This window comes from Mobula birostris, chromosome 6, assembly GCF_030028105.1.
Source record: "Mobula birostris isolate sMobBir1 chromosome 6, sMobBir1.hap1, whole genome shotgun sequence".
In the NCBI taxonomy this organism is placed as follows: domain Eukaryota; kingdom Metazoa; phylum Chordata; class Chondrichthyes; order Myliobatiformes; family Myliobatidae; genus Mobula; species Mobula birostris.
The window spans coordinates 101,561,114-101,577,630 of record NC_092375.1 but is presented as its reverse complement, the minus strand read 5'-3'; the positions used below and the strand labels follow the sequence as shown (position 1 = coordinate 101,577,630).

The 16,517-nt window shown below is 42.8% G+C and overlaps 1 protein-coding gene across 2 annotated transcripts in view; it reads right to left on the bottom strand.

Annotated features, from left to right (window-relative positions):
- Window positions 1–16,517, bottom strand: part of pdia5 (protein disulfide isomerase family A, member 5) — a 219,476-nt gene that overhangs the window by 180,782 nt on the left and 22,177 nt on the right. For both annotated transcript variants that reach the window (XM_072260943.1, XM_072260944.1), the window contains 2 exons: window positions 10,417–10,543; window positions 7,344–7,431 (listed from right to left, as the gene is read on the bottom strand). In XM_072260943.1, the coding sequence (XP_072117044.1) occupies window positions 7,344–7,431; window positions 10,417–10,543 (215 nt within the window). The remainder of the gene's footprint in view (window positions 1–7,343; window positions 7,432–10,416; window positions 10,544–16,517) is intronic.

Genomic DNA, 16,517 nt, shown 5'->3' with positions numbered 1-16,517 from the left:
GAACATAGAAAATAGGTGCAGGAGGAGGCCATTCGGCCCTTCGAGCCTGCACCGCCATTTATTATGATCATGGCTGATCATCCAACTCAGAACCCCGCCCCAGCCTTCCCTCCATACCCCCTGACCCCCGTAGCCACAAGGGCCATATCTAACTCCCTCTTAAATATAGCCAATGAACTGGCCTCAACTGTTTCCTATGGCAGAGAATTCCACAGATTCACCACTCTCTGTGTGAAGAAGTTTTTCCTAATCTCGGTCCTAATAGGCTTCCCCTCTATCCTCAAACTGTGGCCCCTCGTTCTGGACTTCCCCAACATCGGGAACAATCTTCCTGCATCCAGCCTGTCCAATCCCTTTAGGATCTTATACGTTTCAATCAGATCCCCCCTCAATCTTCTAAATTCCAACGAGTACAAGCCCAGTTCATCCAGTCTTTCTTCATATGAAAGTCCTGCCATCCCAGGAATCAATCTGGTGAACCTTCTTTGTACTCCCTCTATGGCAAGGATGTCTTTCCTCAGATTAGGGGACCAAAACTGCACACAATACTCCAGGTGTGGTCTCACCAAGGCCTTGTACAACTGCAGTAGTACCTCCCTGCTCCTGTACTCGAATCCTCTCGCTATAAATGCCAGCATACCATTCGCCTTTTTCACTGCCTACTGTACCTGCATGCTCACTTTCAATGACTGGTGTATAATGACACACAGGTCTCGTTGCACCTCCCCTTTTCCTAATCGGCCACCATTCAGATAATAATCTGTTTTCCTATTTTTGCCACCAAAGTGGATAACTTCACATTTATCCACATTAAATTGCATCTGCCATGAACTTGCCCACTCACCCAACCTATCCAAGTCACCCTGCATCCTCTTAGCATCCTCCTCACAGCTAACACTGCCACCCAGCTTCGTGTCACCCGCAAACTTGGAGATGCTGCATTTAATTCCCTCATCCAAGTCATTAATATATATTGTAAACAACTGGGGTCCCAGCACTGAGCCTTGCGGTACCCCACTAGTCACCGCCTGCCATTCTGAAAAGGTCCCGTTTATTCCCACTCTTTGCTTCCTGTCTGCTAACCAATTCTCCACCCACACCAATACCTTACCCCCAATACCATGTGCTTTAAGTTTGCACACTAATCTCCTGTGTGGGACCTTGTCAAAAGCCTTCTGAAAATCCAAATATACCACATCCACAGGTTCTCCCCTATCCACTCTACTAGTTACATCCTCAAAAAATTCTATGAGATTCGTCAGACATGATTCTCCTTTCACAAATCCATGCTGACTTTGTCCGATCATTTCACCGCTTTCCAAATGTGCTGTTATCACATCCTTGATAACTGACTCCAGCAGTTTCCCCACCACCGACGTTAGGCTAACCGGTCTATAATTCCCTGGTTTCTCTCTCCCTCCTTTTTTAAAAAGTGGAGTTACATTAGCCACCCTCCAATCCTCAGGAAATAGTCCAGAACCTAACGAGTTTTGAAAAATTATCACTAATGCATCCACTATTTCTTGGGCTACTTCCTTAAGCACTCTGGGATGCAGACCATCTGGCCCTGGGGATTTATCTGCCTTCAATCCCTTCAATTTACCTAACACCAATTCCCTACTAACATGTATTTCGCTCAGTTCCTCCATCTCACTGGACCCTCTGTCCCCTACTATTTCTGGAAGATTATTCATGTCCTCCTTAGTGAAGACAGAACCAAAGTAATTATTCAATTGGTCTGCCATGTCCTTGCTCCCCATAATCAATTCACCTGTTTCTGTCTGCAGGGGACCTACATTTGTCTTTACCAGTCTTTTCCTTTTTACATATCTATAAAAGCTTTTACAGTCAGTTTTTATGTTTCCTGCCAGTTTTCTCTCATAATCTTTTTTCCCCTTCCTAATTAAGCCCTTTGTCCTCCTCTGCTGAACTCTGAATTTTTCCCAGTCCTCAGGTGAGCCACTTTCTCTGGCTAATATGTATGCTTCTTCTTTGGAATTGATACTATCCCTAATTTCTCTTGTCAGCCACGGGTGCACTACCTTCCTTGATTTATTCTTTTGCCAAACTGGGATGAACAAATGTTGTAGTTCATCCATGCAACCTTTAAATGCTTGCCATTGCATATCCACCATCAATCCTTTAAGTGTCATTTGCCAGTCTACCTTAGCTAATTCACGTCTCATACCTTCAAAGTTACCCCTCTTTAAGTTCAGAACCTTTGTTTCTGAATTAACTATGTCACTCTCCATCTTAATGAAGAATTCCACCATATTATGGTCACTCTTACCCAAGGGGCCTCTCACGACAAGATTGCTAATTAACCCTTCCTCATTGCTCAATACCTAGTCTAGAATAGCCTGCTCGCTAGTTGGTTCCTCGACACGTTGGTTCAAAAAACCATCCCGCATACATTCCAAGAAATCCTCTTCCTCAGCACCTTTACCAATTTGGTTCACCCAATCTACATGTAGATTGAAGTCACCCATTATAACTGCTGTTCCTTTATTGCACACATTTCTAATTTCCTGTTTAATACCATCTCCGACCTGACTACTACTGTTAGGTGGCCTGCACACAACTCCCACCAGCGTCTTCTGCCCCTTAGTGTTACGCAGCTCTACCCATATCGATTCCACATCTTCCCGGCTTATGTCCTTCCTTTCTATTGCGTTCATCTCTTCTTTAACCAGCAACGCCACCCCACCTCCCCTTCCTTCATGTCTATCCATCCTGAATATTGAATATCCCTGAACGTTGAGCTCCCATCCCTGGTCACCCTGGAGCCATGTCTCTGTGATTCCAACTATATCATAATCATTAATAACAATCGGCACTTTCAATTCATCCACCTTATTACGAATGCTCTTTGCATTGACACACAAAGCCTTCAGGCGCTCTTTTACAACTCTCTTAGCCCTTATACAATTATGCTGAAAAGTGGCCCTTTTTAATGCTTGCCCTGGATTTGTCGGCCTGCCACTTTTACTTTTCTCCTTAGTACTTTTTGCTTCTACCCTCACTTTACACCCCTCTGTCTCTCTGCACTGGTTCCCATCCCCCTGTTGTGAACTAACCTCCTCACGCCTAGCCTCTTTAATTTGATTCCCACTCCACAACCATTCTAGTTTAAAGTCACCTCAGTAGCCCCCGCTAATCTCCCTGCCAGGATATTGGCCCCCCTAGGATTCAAGTGTAACCCGTCCTTTTTGTACAGGTCACGCCTGTGCCAAAAGAGGTCCCAATGATCCAAAAACTTGAATCCCTGCCTCCTGCTCCAATCCCTCAGCCACGCATTTATTCTCCACCTCATCGCATTCCTACTCTCACTGTCGCGTGGCACAGGCAGTAATCCCGAGATTACTACCTTTGAGGTCCTTTTTCTCAACTCCCTTCCTAGCTCCCTATATTCTCCTTTCAGGACCTCATCCCTTTTCCTACCTATGTCATTGGTACCTATACTATTTTCCTAATTCTGGTTTCTGTATACAGGTTTCCCCCGCCATCTGAAGGTACAGCGTTCCTATGAAACGGTTCGTAAGCTGGAATGTTGTAAAGCGAAGAAGCAATTACTATTTATTTATATGGGAAAATTTTGTGAGCATTCGCAGACCCAAAAATAACCTACCAAATCATGCCAAATAACAGCTAAAACGTAACATAACAGTAACATACAGTAAAAGCAGGAATGATATGATAAATACACTGTCTATATAAAGTAGAAATACTTTTTCACAATCATTGCCGGCACTGTTCTCTGTACCGAAAATCTCATGCAAGCGCTCTCGGCAGAAAATCTCACACAAGCGCTGTTGGCAAAAACACTCTCTCCTGTAACCTTTAAGTTACAAAGTTGCCAAATCATACCAAATAACACATAAAAATACACAGCCTATATAAAGTAGAAATAATGTATGTACAATGTAGTATCACTTACGGGAATCGGGAAGACAGCGAGCACACTGATGATGTTGTGTTAGGCTGAGTCGTTGCAGGCTGGGTGGTGCAGTGGCCCCCATCCTCCGGGCAGCGACCGATACCAATCCGCGAAGCATGCAGGGGTACAGCGGTAGCTGGGAGGCATACAGCACATCTTTAAGAAAAAAGCTGAAATAAACAAGCTAATTAATTAGGTGCTGGCCGGCACGTAAATGTCGGCCCAGATCAGAGGCGACGCAATCAGCAATTGTCTCTGATCTGGGCCGACAATTACGTGCCGGGCGGCACCTAATTAATTAGCATGTTTATTTCGGCTTTTTTCTTAAAGACGTGCTGGATGCCTCTCGGCTACCACTTCATTCTCCGAGAATCAGTATCTGTCCGCGGCCTGGAGGTTGGGGTGGTGGGACACTGGGGTGTCATCTGTTTCCATTAGGGCAGGCAGCTCATCTTCTCCTATGGCTGCCCTCCTCGATGTCAAAGGTCGAGGCTCGTCGTCTGCTGTGGCTGATGTGGAAGGCTTGCTTGACTGCTTAGCCTCGTGCATTTTCTATCATACAGTTCTTTGTAAGCACTCAAACCATCCCACAAATATGCCTTAAGCCGACGTACCCTTTCAAAATTAAAGTCCTACTTTATCATTACTCATTTGGTTTCAATTATTATCCTTTCCTCTTCCAATTGCATCAGCTCTTCATCTATCAGTTCTTGGTCATGGGATGCCCAAACCTCTTCAACATCATGTTTGTCAGCTTCCACAAGCCAAACTCACTTTGTCCTTACTTCATTCACGACGATCGAAACGCTTAATTATGTCTAGTTTTACGCTAAATGTAACACCCTTACGAGCTCTTTCAGGCTTTTCCGATACCTTAGAACTCACCTTGCAAACAGCGGCTCACAGGCACGTGTTTACGCAATGCCGGCTAGAATGCCGTTCTGAATCCGGGGGAGAGCGGCTGCTTGGGGTGCGCGCTGTCATTTTTATTGTGCGCTGATTTTTTATCGCGCGCTTTTTTTCCCGCGCGCTGCCTTTCTTCGTAACAATGAAAACACCTTCTGTTAGCGAAAACAGGAAATTAATGTAGGTCTTTCGTAACACTGAGGTTTCGTAAAGTGAACGTTCAAAAAGCGGGGGACACCTGTACTTATATATTTAATGTATATATTTAATGCTTCACAAACATGCACACCGAACCTTCTCTGGAGAACACTTATTGATTTCTCAACTTTGAGTTAATGGAGAAACAATTTCAATAGGTTGATTTTAGGGTTGACAAACCTCTATAACAGGGTGTGGGGCAGAAAAGGAAGGACTAGGATTGTGGGCAGTGTAGAGAAGATTGGAAAACAATTGGGGAATGGGTGGGGGGGGGGAGAGACTTCTTGTTACTACTATCAGGCAGGAGCTACAGGAGCCTTAGGTTCCACACTATCAGGTTTAGGAACAGTTAGTAACCGACCGTCATCAGACTCCTGAACCAGCATGGATAATTTCATTCACCTGAATTCTGAATTGATTCTACAAACTATAGACTAAATTTCAAAGACTCTACAACTCATTATTTATATAAATAAATAATATAAATGAACTCAGTTTTACTTATTTCTTTTAATTTCACAATTTGTCTTCTTTTGCACATTGGCTGTTTCTCAGTCTTTATGTGCAGTTTTCATAAATTCCTGTCTCTATTTTCCTGTAAATACCTGCAAGAAAATGAACCTCAAGGTGGTATATGGTGACCTACACGTACTTTGATAATAAAATTACTTTACCATGACTTTGAGAGATAGAGGGAAATTGGGGAAAGATTGAGAAGCACAGTTGATGAGAAGCACAGTTGATGTTAAGTTGATTGGCAAAAGAAACAAAGGTGACATGTGGAAATAAATCTTTGTGCAACAAATTGCTAATATCTAACAGGCTTAGCTGTATGAGGCAACAGAGGCTCATTCATTTGTGGCTTTCAGAGGGCTTGAAGCAGCTGTAAGGAAAAGAAAACTACAGGGTCACAAGAAACAACAGAGAAATTGGACTAATAACATTGCAGGAGTCAGCAGAAGCTTAAGTGTTCAAATTCTATCCTTCTGTAAGACTACAGGAGTAAAATTAAGCCATTCAACCCATCGAGTCTCCTCTGCCATTTCATCAAGGCTGATCTATTATGCCTCTCAACCCCATTCTCCTTCCTTCTCCCCGTAACCTTTGACGCCCTTACTAATTACCTATCCACCACTTTAAATAAACCCAAAGACTTGGCCCCCATGGCAGTCAGTGGCAATGAAGTCCACAGATACAACAATCTGTGGCTACAGAAATTCCCCTTCATCTCTGTTCTAGAGGGACGTCCTTTTATTTTGAGGCTGTACCCTGTGGTCCTAGACTTTCCTACTATAGGAAACATCCTCTCTGCGTCCACTATCTAAGCCTTTTAATACTCAATAGGTTTCAAAGCGATTCCCCCTCATTCTACCAAACTCCAGTGAATATAGACCCAAAGTCATCACATGTTCCTCACAAGTTAACCCCTTCATTCCCTGGATCATTTTTGTAAACCTCTTCAGAACCCCCTCCAATGCCAGCACATCCTTTCTTAGGTAAGGGGCCTGAAACTGCTCACTATACTCCAAGTGTAGTCTGATCAATGCCATTCTAATATCGCAATTTGGGAATGGAGATGAGTTGAAAGGAACCAGAAATTAAAAATGAATAGCTCACTGGAACATACATCATAAACACAAGAGATTTTTGCTGAAAGATCCATAGCAAAACACACAAAATGCTGGAGGAACTCAGCAGGTCAGGCAGCATCTAGGGAAAAGAATAAAACCGTCAACATTTCAAACATTTATATGCACTTTTTCAGTATTTTGTATGAATTGCTTTGGAGTTTATGATTTTCTGTTCCACTGAGGAATCTTTATAAGGTATGCCTATCCTGAAAACTTTAAATCTATTCCCTGAAGGGTCTCATCCTTAATCATCGACGGTTCATTTCTCTCTATAGATGCTTCACAAACTGCTGAATTTCTCCAGCACTTTATGTGTGAAAACTCATCAGCTCTGAATATTAATGAATGATTACTTCCAGTATCCTTTAATTTTATACAGGTTACAAAAATAAAATTGCTGTAATCCAAAATCTAAGACAAAGCCATTTGTAAGATAAATCAATAAATAATGTTAAGAAACAAATCTTGTCCAAAGGGTTGTCAATGTTGGCATAAGTAGACGATAGGAGGGAGGATGCTAGGAATTTATGACTCTAGTTGTACTGAGAATGGAGAATGCTTTGGAATATGTGGCAAAGATCTTTTACGATGACACAGAGTGAAACGGGTTAAATCAAATATATTTGCAGAGTGATTATCAATTTCTTATTGAATGTTAAACAATTACTTACCCACAATCTACCCAGGCAATGGTGCCCTGCCCTTTCACTGCTTCTGCCACGTCAGACAGCAGCTTAAGTGGTCGTTCAGCAGTAGCAGCTATCATGCAATAAGAAAGTAAACATGGGTGTTACTGGGCAATTCCTTATCACCACTGGGCAGTGCTGCTCAATCAACAGATAATCAAAGCAACTCCATTGCTCCCATGCAAAAATGGCTGAGTACAATATTGGGTCTGACAAGGAAAAAAAGAATTCTGATTGATCGCATGGAGGCACCAATGCACAGGATCAGAAAAAGCTGCCGAAGAGTTGTAGACTCTCCCAGCTCCATCATGGGCACTAGACTCCCTACCATCGAGGACATCTTCCAAAGGTGATGCCTCAAAAAGTTGGCATCCTCAGCATCCAGGAATGCCGTCTTCTCATTATTGCTATCAGAGAGGAGGTATGGGAGCCTGAAGACACACACTCAACGTTTTAGGAATAGTTACTTCCCCTCTGCTATCAGATTTCTGAATAGTCCACGAATTCAAGAACACTATCTCAACATTTTGCAGCAACATACACAAATTGCTGGAGGAACTCAGCAGGTCAGGCAGTATCTATGGAAAGGACGTTTTAGGCCGAGACCCTTCTTCAGGAATGAGAAGGAAGAGGGACAACGCCAGAATAAAAAGGTGGGGGGGGGGGGAGAGGAAGGAGGTGAGCTAGAAAGTGATAGGTAAAGCCAGATGGGTGGGAAAGGTCAAGGCTGGAGAAGAAAGAGTCTGATAGGAGAGGAGAATGGACCATAGGAGAGAAGGAAGGAGGAAGGAGGAGGGGACGGGGGGGGGGGAGTAGGGGAGTAATAAAGTAATAGCTAGGAGAGGAGAGCAAAAACGGGGAATACAGGAAAGTGGGGGGGGGGGGGTGATGGTTGCAAAGAATGGTTTACCAGAAGGAAAAATCAGGATTCATGCCATTAGGTTGGAGGCTAACCAGACAGAATAAAAGGTGTTACTCCTCCACCCTGACGGTGGGTGCAAGAGAGGGCCCTGGACTGACATGGGAATGGGATCAGAATTAAAATGTTTGGCCACCAGGAAGCCCCACTTATCCACTTGTGGGGGGTGGTGTGGAGGTGCTCCCCAATTTAGAGCAGGTCTCAATTCTATACAAACTTCAGGAATGGACAGACAGGTGTTAAAATCTAAAAAAAAATAATGCTAACGAAAGGGTATAATGGTCTGTCACGGGGTTAGAGGTCTGTCTGTGTATCTGAGTGAGAGGGTGGGAGGGAGGCAAGGGCTTGTTTTGCTGTTGTTCAGTTGCTGTATTTCTTGTTGTTGCTTTTGTTCTGTAAACATGGTGGGCATGCTATGTTGGCGCCAGAATGTGTGGCAACATTTGTGGGCTGCCCTCTGCACATCCTTAGGTTGTGATGATTGTTCATGTAAATGACGCATTTCACTGTATGTATTGATGTACAGCTAATGAATAAGTATATCTGAATCTAACTGCAAAAACTTTCTTAAAAGCCATTTGTACCTGGTCTCACTAAGAGAACAGACACTTGTCTGAGGGGCTAAAGGACAAATTTGCCCCTATTATCCTTCTATACCACTACTTTGCCAACCCAACAGCACATCTGGGTAACAGTACCAATCTAATTTAAAAATGCTGGATTGATGCTTATAGAAAACAATGTTCTACTTAATATTTTTAAGTTAGTGACAGTTTAACAGTTTTATCTTTCAACACCTGCATAGGTTCCAAGAATATAAAGTGACTCATGCCACACCTCATTATAATCAGAATGCTAATGATATTAAAATATTAGTTCATAAAGAAAAATATTAGCTTTATTTGTCAGATGTACGTTGAACCATCCAGTGAAATAATGCATCATTTGCATCAAGAATGTGTTGGGGGCAGCCTGCAAGTGTTGCCATACTTCTGGTACCAACATAGCACATCCACATCTTACAGTACTATCCTTAACCCGTTATGTCTTTGGAATGTGGGAGGAAACCAAAGCATCCAGAGGAAACCCAGGCAGTCACAGGGAAAACCTATGTATAGACTCTGATTTTCCCAGTAGAAAAAGTTTACAGAGATTGGGTCAGGAGACTAGCTTAGATGGGCATCTTGGTCAACATAAATGAGTTGGGCTGGAGGGTTTATTTTCGTGCTGTATGACTCCATGAATGTTTTAAAATACATTATCAGGGAGTGGAGAATCACTGGCACAATTGTTCACTCAAAGTTGCACTGAACTGGTGCAATTTTTCTTTGTAGAGCTATGGAATGGACTAGGCCAATGGCACTAGAAGAGTTATATATACACAGTATAGGGATCATGCATTTCCTTCCTAAATGGTTTCAGTGAATCTGATATATTTTTTTAACAACCTGATAGCTTCAACTCACTCTTACAATTCTTCAAAAATAGGCTTGCAGACTGGAATGTATGTTGCTCCAACAAGCTATAAGAGAAGTAATTTCTTCACAAAACCCAACTAATTTAAAGGAATTGGAGGAGGATTTCATTGGAAGAGGAAAAGGAATTCAAAGGAATTGGAGGAGGATTTCATTTCAAGGGCATGAAATCTTCACATAAAAAAGGCACATTTACAACTGGCCTTTCTCCAAACCAGGATAGAGGGATAGAGGCAGGCATATTATGATGAGGTCTGAATTTCAACATTGGGTGAAAAAATACACCTGATGTCAGGAAGAGGGATGGAATTGGTGGCTTGGTAACAGTGTGTGGTAGGGACTGAAATAAAGCTTTAGATCTTCTTTATATCTAATAGGAAAATAGTTGAACACTGTCCAGTACAAGATGACCAGCCCATATGACAATTTAGAGGATACCAGGTGTTCGAAAGTGGAGGGCCAAGGCTGAGCGCTATCACTGAACAGAAACATGGCAGGTAATTTGAGGTGAATGTTCTCAAAAGATGTCGTGCAGGACAGCATGCAGGCAAAACAGCACAAGGACATAAAAAAATTATATTGGTACATGACCCTTCAACATGACTCGAAAGTAGGACTTTCAAAGTGCATGTGCTGAACTAGAGTGAATATACAATTTTCTCACCTGATTTGGAGTACAGGATCAATACATTGTTTCTTGTTCGGGTAAGCTTTTTTAGCTCTTTTTGGTCATCAATCTTCTCAATCAGTGGAGATACCTTGGCTGCCAAGAGACACGTAAACAACAGCACCTAAGAAAGAGGTAAGAAGAAAGATCAACCATCTAGAACAGAAAGGTCTACAGACTAAGTAAGTGAATGAGAGTAATAACGAGAGAGGATTAGAGGGCGGATAAGAGGGAGCACAAGAGAGCCCATGACAGTGAGCTACAGAGTGTTTGCATGGGGGAAGAGAGAGAGAGAGCGTTTGCGCGCAGGAGTAAGAGGGAGAGCGTATGTGGGGAAGGAGAGCTGGCAGGTGCAGGTAGGGGAGGGGGGTGGTAGAGCTGGCGAGGTGGGGGGGGGGAGAGAGCCGGCAGGGGTGGTGGGGGAAACATAGAGAGAGAGGAGAGAGTGAGTGAGAGAGAGAAAGAGAGAGACCGTTGGAGAGAGTCAGCGAGAGAGGGGGTAGAATTGGCTTGAGAAGAGGTGTGTTCCGGGGTCTGCCCGAGGGTTGGGGGTGGGTAGTCTGCCCGAGGGGGGGAAGGCGGAAGTTGGCCTGAGGGGAGACGATGGGGGGAGTCGGCCCGAGGTGGGGGACGATGGGGGGAGTCGACCCGAGGGGGGGGGAACGATGGGGGGAGTCGGCCCGAGCAGGGGGGGGGGAAGTCAGCATGAGGGGGGAGGGTGGATGGGGGTAGTCGGCCCCGGGGGGAGGGGGTGCAGGGGAGCTGGCTCTGGGGGGAGGGGGGAAAGGGGTAGTCAGCAGCTGACGGTAGTTAGCAGGTGTGGGTAGGGGAGGGGGTTGGTAGAGCCGGCAAGGTGGGGGGGGGAGAGCCGGCAGGGGCGGTGGGGGACAGATAGAGAGAGAGGAGAGAGTTAGTGAGTGAGAGAGAGAAAGAGAGAGATCGTTGGAGAGAGTCAGCGAGAGAGGGCGTAGAATTGGCTTGAGAAGAGGTGGGTCCCGGAGTCAGGAGATGTATGCAAGAAAATTTCCAAGTCACTGAATATCCCTTGGATTACAGGCAAGTCAATCATCAAGAAATGGAAAGAATATGGCACAGTTGCAAATCCGCCTAGAGCAAGCTGTCCTTAAAAACTAAGTGACCGTGCAAGAAGGGGACAAGTGAGGAAGGCCACCAAGAGACCTATGACAACTCTGGAGGAGTTACAAGCTTCACTGGCTGAGATAAGAGAGATTGCGCATACAACAACTGTTGCCCGTGTGCTTCCCCAGTTGCAGCTTTATGGGAGACTGGCAAAGAGAAAACCATCGTTGAAAAAAACTTGCATGAAATCTTGGCTAGAGTTTGCCAGAAGGCATGTGGGAGACTCTAAAGTCAGCTGGAAGGTTTTTGGTCTGATTAAACTAAAATGGAACTTTTTGACCAAATACCATGTTTGGCATAAACTAAACACCACACATCGTCAAGGACACACCATTCTTACTGTGAAGTATGGTGGTGGCTGCATCATGCTGTGGGGATGCTCCGCTGCAGTAGGCCCTGGAAGGCTTATGAAGGTAGAGGGTAAAATGAATGCAGCAAAATACAGGGAAATCCTGGAGGAAAATCCGATGCAGTCTGCAAGAGAACTGCGACTTGGGAGAAGACGTGTTTTCCAGCAAAACAATGTCCCCATGCACAAAGCCAAAGAAGCAACACAGGCATGGCTTAAAAACATCAGAGTTGCCAAGTCAGAGTCCAGACCTCAATCCAATTGAGAATTTGTGGCTGGACTTGAAAAGGGCCATTCACTCACGATCCCCATGCAATCTTGCAGAGTTTGAGCAGTTTTGTAAAGAATGGAGAAAAATTGCAGTGTCCAGATGTGCAAATCTGATAGAGACCTCTCCACACAGACTCAAGGCTATAATTGCTGACAAAGGTGCATCTACTAAGTACTGGCTTGAAGGGGTGAGTAATTATGCAATCAATTATATTGTGTTTAATAATTGTAATAAATTGAGACCAATTTGATGAAATTTGTTTTCACTTTTGACATGAAAGTCTTTTCTATTGATCAGTATCACAAAGTCAAACTAAATCTACTGTGATTCAATGGTGTAAAACAATAAAACATGAAAACTTCCAAAGGGAGATGAGTACCTTATACAGGCACCCAGCAATCTTACTGAACTGGCTGCTTTTATTTAATAAGAGCCCATTGCTATTGCTGGAGAAATCACTGAACAGTTGAAGAGCAATTAAGAAAAGCTCTCTAAAATCAAATATGAAGATTAAACAAAGTGAAATTGGTTTTTAAAGTGAACATATGAAGCTCTTTCAATATAGAGATTTGTATATAAATATTCAGCTTAACGATCACTCCAGTAAGTGACCTTGCATGATTAACAACTTGCATTAATCTTGGGACTTTAATGTAACAAAATGCTCCATAGCAATTTTTTTTAACTTACTCTTTCAATATTTAAATGTCATTGGGTAGACCATAATTTATTGTTCATCCCTAAATGCTCTGAAGAAGAAACTAGAGAAGGCTAGGAAGCTCCTGGATTTTCACAGAGAACAAATCAGGCCCTTTGGATGTTGTAACGAGCTTTTAACCTACTCCAAGATCAATCTAACCCTTCCATTTTTATATAGTAACCATTTCTACATAGCCCTCCATTTTTCTATCATCGATGTGCCTATCTTGGTTTTTCTTAAAAGTTCCTAATGAATCTACCTCTATCACCGCAGAGTGTTTCATGCACCCACCACTATGTGTTAAAAAAAAGCTTAACCCTGACATGCCCCCTATACTTTCCTCCAATCACCTTAAAATTATGGCCCCTGGTGTTAGCCATTTCCGGACTGAGAAAAAAGTCTCCGGCTAACCACTCAATCATCCTGTAAACCTCTATCAAGCAATCTCATAATTTCCATCACTGCAAACAGAAAAGCCCAAGCTCACTCAACTAGAAAAAGTGACAATGAAAGAATGGCAGATTTCCAAATCCGGATGCTGTGCAACTTGGTTGGGATAGTGTTTCCCAGTACTTACTACCTCACCTTTCTTGGTGGTAGAGTTGTGGTTTAGGAGTCATCAGAGCAGCACAGGCACACATGCAAACAAACACCGTGCATCACTGTTGGATGGAATGAATGTTTAGGTCACTTAGACTGCTTTATACTGAGTGGTGTCAAACTTCCTGCCCTTTGTTGGAGGCGCTCTTACCCAGGTAACTGAAAGGTATTCCACTGTCCACCTAAATGTGGACCTTGAAAATAGCAGAAAGGCTTTGGGACCCAACTTTTCAAGGGTCTTTACAAAACATAAAATGAAAACCAAATCACAAGAAATGCTCAATTTACTGAAAGGATGGCTAAAAAGAAAGTTTGTGGCAGGGAATTCCAGAGCTTAGAGCCTAAGCTGCTTAAAATCCAATCACAAACAACCTATCCATATCAAGATAGTAATGGACTATCGAGATTTGGAAAAGCATTAAGGCTGCCAGGTTGAGAAGCAAGATAATTTGAAAGCAAACTGTGAGAATGTTAAACCTAAGGCTTTTTGAGAACTGGAAGGTTTTGTAGATGAGCATGAACAGGATTAAGGCTAAATACAGTGTACCTCGTGTTATAGATGGGTGGTGTTCCTAGAAACCGTCTGCATCGGGATTTTCCACAATACGAATTCCTGACAGAAATTGATAAATTTTCTTGTTTCTTCCCATTATGTTTAGTTGTTTTACTCATGTTAATTCAGTAAGAACTAATTTTTATTCTGTATTCCAAATCTTTTGGTAGTGATGTTATGAATTTCATTAGGGGATACGTCCATTACCCGAGCTGCTGTAATAGAAAGGTACACTCTAAATCACTGCAAGTTAGGTTAATATTCAAGCAGCAGAGTTCTGGCAATGTTAGCTTTACGAGGAATGGAAGATGTGAAACTGCCTGGAAGACATTGGATTAGTTATGGTCTAAGGTCACTTCATTACAGGAAGGATGTAGAAGCTTCATAGAGGGTGATTTACCAGGATGCTGCTGGGATTAGACAGCATGTCTTATGCGGATGTGCTGAGTGAATTTGAACTTTTTTTTTGAAGTGAAGGAGAATGAGTGGTGACTTGATAGAGTTTTACAAGATGATAAAAGGCATAGATTGAGAGGACAGTCAGAGACTTTTTCAAGGATGGAAATGGCTAATACACGAGGCCATAATTTTAAGGTGATTGGAGCAAAGTAAAGGGGGATGTTAGAGGCATTAGGGCCATTTAAGAAACTCTTATCTAGGCACATGGATGATGGATAAACAGAGGGCTTTGTAGAAGGAAAGGGTTAGAATAATCTTAGAGTAGGTTAAAAGGTCGGCACATATCATGGGCTTAAGGGCCTGTAATGTGCTGTACTATTCTGGACTTGCTGTGTTCTAAGGAACAAGCTCTGAGGTATGTGCAGATTCATGAGACATTGCAGAGATGGAGGTATTCTTACCCCCACCATCAAAATGGGAATGTTTTTAACATACCCTATATTCAAGTAGATGATAGTAAGGTTAAATACTGCGACAGTGTTCTAACTTTTTATAAATATATCATACCTTATCTTGCTGACAGGTGAATACATATGAACTTTAGTATGCAAATTTAGTATGGATTTTGTTTGGCAATTATCAGGTATATAAACAGCAGTACTTTATTTTCTCTCAAACTGTTTGTCAAGTCCAAACAAAAATATTTCTGCTGTGCTAACCAACTTTGAGCTTTGAAAAAGAGTGTTCATTTCTTCAGATGCTAGGAGACAGCCATTGATTTAGCTCAAATATATCTGTAGTTTGACTGCCAGCTTTCTTGAGGACAAAAAGAGATTATTCAATGTCTTTCAAGAAAGACATTCTTGCCATAGAGGGAGTACAAAGAAGGTTCACCAGATTGATTCCTGGGATGCCAGGACTTTCATATGATGAAAGACTGGATCGGCTAGGCTTATACTCTCTGGAATTTAGAAGATTGAGGGGGGAGCTTATTGAAACGTATAAAATTCTAAAGGGATTGGACAGGCTAGATGCAGGAAGATTGTTCCCGATGTTGGGGAAGTCCAGAACGAGGGGTCACAGTTTGAGGATAAAGGGGAAGCCTTTTAGGACCGAGATGAGGAAAAACTTCACAGAGAGCGGTGAATCTGTGGAATTCTCTGCCACAGGAAATAGTTGAGGCCAGTTCATTGGCTATATTTAAGAGGGAGTTAGATATGGTCCTTGTGGCTAAAGAGACCAGGGGGGTATGGAGAGAAGGCAGGTACAGGGTTCTGAGTTGGATGATCAGCCATGATCGTACTGAATGGCGGTGCAGGCTTGAAGGGCCGAAAGGCCTACTCCTGCACCTATTTTCTATGTTTCTAATATCATATCTGGTTAACAGCCGTTCACAGCTTGACAATTGTCAAAGGTGTACAGAGCCAATTTTAAATACATTGCTCAGGACACTAATTCTACCTTGAACAAAGAGTCACAGCATACTGGATAGACTGAATAACTTGATCTGTATTCAAGATCCCACCAGGTTTTCATGCCCGTATAACAAAACATATGCTGTTGACAGTGCGGAAGGAAGAGTTAGAATGTAAAAGGTACAAATTGCTTGGACAGAAAACAGGAAAATGGAATTCAGTCCAGGGAGAAAGAAGGAAATGTGTTTAGACTGACACAATAAATATGGAAAAATAGAAGAACATGATTGTCTGGCCACATCCTTAAAAGTAGCAGGGTTGATCAACTGGTAGTTTAAAAAGGTATACATCATGTATTCCTTTGTTTAAGAATTCAAGCAGGAAGATTATCTTCAAACTTGCACAACACTAGTCAGGAGACACCAAAATTATCACATACAATTTTGCTATAATTCATGGCAAGGAATGTGAATGCGGGTGCGGATGAGATTTACAGGGATATTGCAAGGTCAAAAAAAAAATGTAGCTGAGGAAAAAATCGGTTCAGATTCAGACACCCGATTTACTTATCACATGTACATCGAAATCTACAATGAATTGCGCCATTTGTATTAACGGCCAACACACCCAAGGATGTGCTGGAGGATGCCTACAAGTGTTACCATAAGCAA